Raw genomic sequence first — 1937 nt, forward strand, 5'->3', positions numbered from 1 at the left:
TTTCTTTTTTTTTCTTTCTTTTTTAAGGAGTGGAAAACTTCCTACCTTTCCTTTACGATTTATCACTAAACATTCTCTCCCATCTATTACAGTTATCACCGATTCCCCTTCACAAGCGTATTTGGAACGAAATGCTCATGGCTGACCCTAGCAATCTGAGCCCCAGTAATGATGATCTTTACCGTTACTTATGCAAAGAAAATTATGTCGCCATGGTAAGTCGAAGCTCTCTGATTCCAAGGACCTTTCCGTGCAAAGTCGTTCTGTTACCCGGAATTTACTTCGGCTCTCAAAAATCGATACCCTTTCGAAAGGATTCTCCCCTGGTATCAACATTTCGAATTCAGTGAGTATTCTGGGAAAGGAACATTTCATACGAACTTTTCTTTGAATAGAAATGAAATAATCAGTGGTGCTATCATCTTTATTACTTGGGAGCTTTCGATGTAACTTATATCAACTTCCGCCTAGCTGTAATTGATACAATGTAAAATTGATAAAAATTATAACTATAATCTATTTCTTTTAGCGATGCATATTTGCACCGACTCGCAGCGGTGCCCTTTTAGCTTTGAAAAATTTCCGGATCGCTGATTGGTTGGACGAGATAATTCCAACCAATCAGCGATCACGAAACTTTTCCGAGCTAAAAGGGCACCGCTGCGAGTCGGTGCAAATATGCATCGCTAAAAGAAATGTACTATAGATAATTAGGAGGGTATACTTCTAAGAAACGCCCTGATAGCTTTATAATCAAGCCAATCAAAGGACACAAAACTATATCAAATACCTCATTATTAATATACCCTAATTGCAAAGAACTTTTATATAAAGCGCACAAAGAAAGGTAAAAAAGATCCAGTACTCCTAACTACGTCCTATTCCTTCAACCTCTTCCATCGTTAAAGCATTATACATGAAACTTTACTCTTATTTTAGTAATATAAAAATTTCGTTGTTGATACTCATGCATTACGCTCCATCTGCTTCACGATTCCTCTATAATTAAATCTTTCCCGTTATCAGAAATGAAACTTTCGAATTTAAGAGCACTTTACGCTATCCCAAAATTCCTACTTCTGCAAATCTTTATTACATTCTCGTTCAGTTACCCAAGCTTGATAAATAAATATGTAATTTAGCACCTAATTGTGTGGTCTTAATTACTTTAATAACTCCCGAATCCACAATTCTTGTGTTATGATAATTCTCAGTCCTGAATTCCATACGATATTCAGTTCTTTGAGAAAAAAAGAAAGAAAGTTGATTTTCATGAAAGCAAAACTTTAGCGATGTATGGAATGTTCTACTGCCTATCAATTCTTAACAGAGATCACAACCAATTTTCACAAAAAAAAAAAAAAAAAAATCATCCTAAATAGGAAGAAAACAATTTTTCAACTGTCTGAAACTAGACCAACGTAGATTTGCAGATGATCCATGAAATTCAACTTTTTAGGATGATGAAAATCGTGGAAGCTGGAATCATGGACAGACTGGAAAAGAAGTTGGCACCAAAGGACACGGACTCCCCTGACGTCCTCGGACCAGTGGGCCTCCTACAAGCACGAGCTGCCTTCCTTCTTCTCCTCTTCGGCCACATAACTGCGGTGTTCATCCTTATTATTGAAATGATATGTGTCAGGTGGCAGGGATGAGCCAACACAGATAACTATAGTTGATTTTTTTTATTGAGGCAGATTTGCACCTATTCGCAGCGGTGCCCTTTTAGCTCGGTAAAGTTCCCTGATTGCTGATTGGTTAGAATTATCTTGTTCAACCATTCAGCGATCAGGAAACTTCTCCGAGCTGAAAGGGCACCCCTGCGAGTCAGTGCAAATCTGCCTTACTAAAAAGAATTGACTATAGTCTGTCTTTTGTCAGTTAGCTTTTTTTCCGATTGGAAATGAAGTCTTAGTTTTCAGTATTCAGCTTAA

At 37.4% G+C, this 1937-nt stretch overlaps 1 protein-coding gene across 1 annotated transcript in view; it reads left to right on the forward strand.

Moving 5' to 3' along the window:
* The window catches only part of LOC137634826 (probable glutamate receptor), a 17884-nt gene extending 16226 nt beyond the window's left edge, over positions 1-1658 (forward strand). The window contains exons 9-10 of the mRNA XM_068367379.1: positions 93-346; positions 1460-1658. Of these exons, the coding sequence (XP_068223480.1) occupies positions 93-346; positions 1460-1658 (453 nt within the window). The remainder of the gene's footprint in view (positions 1-92; positions 347-1459) is intronic.
* The last annotated feature ends 279 nt before the right edge of the window (positions 1659-1937 follow it).

This window comes from Palaemon carinicauda, chromosome 45 (genome assembly GCF_036898095.1).
Source record: "Palaemon carinicauda isolate YSFRI2023 chromosome 45, ASM3689809v2, whole genome shotgun sequence".
Lineage (NCBI taxonomy): Eukaryota > Metazoa > Arthropoda > Malacostraca > Decapoda > Palaemonidae > Palaemon > Palaemon carinicauda.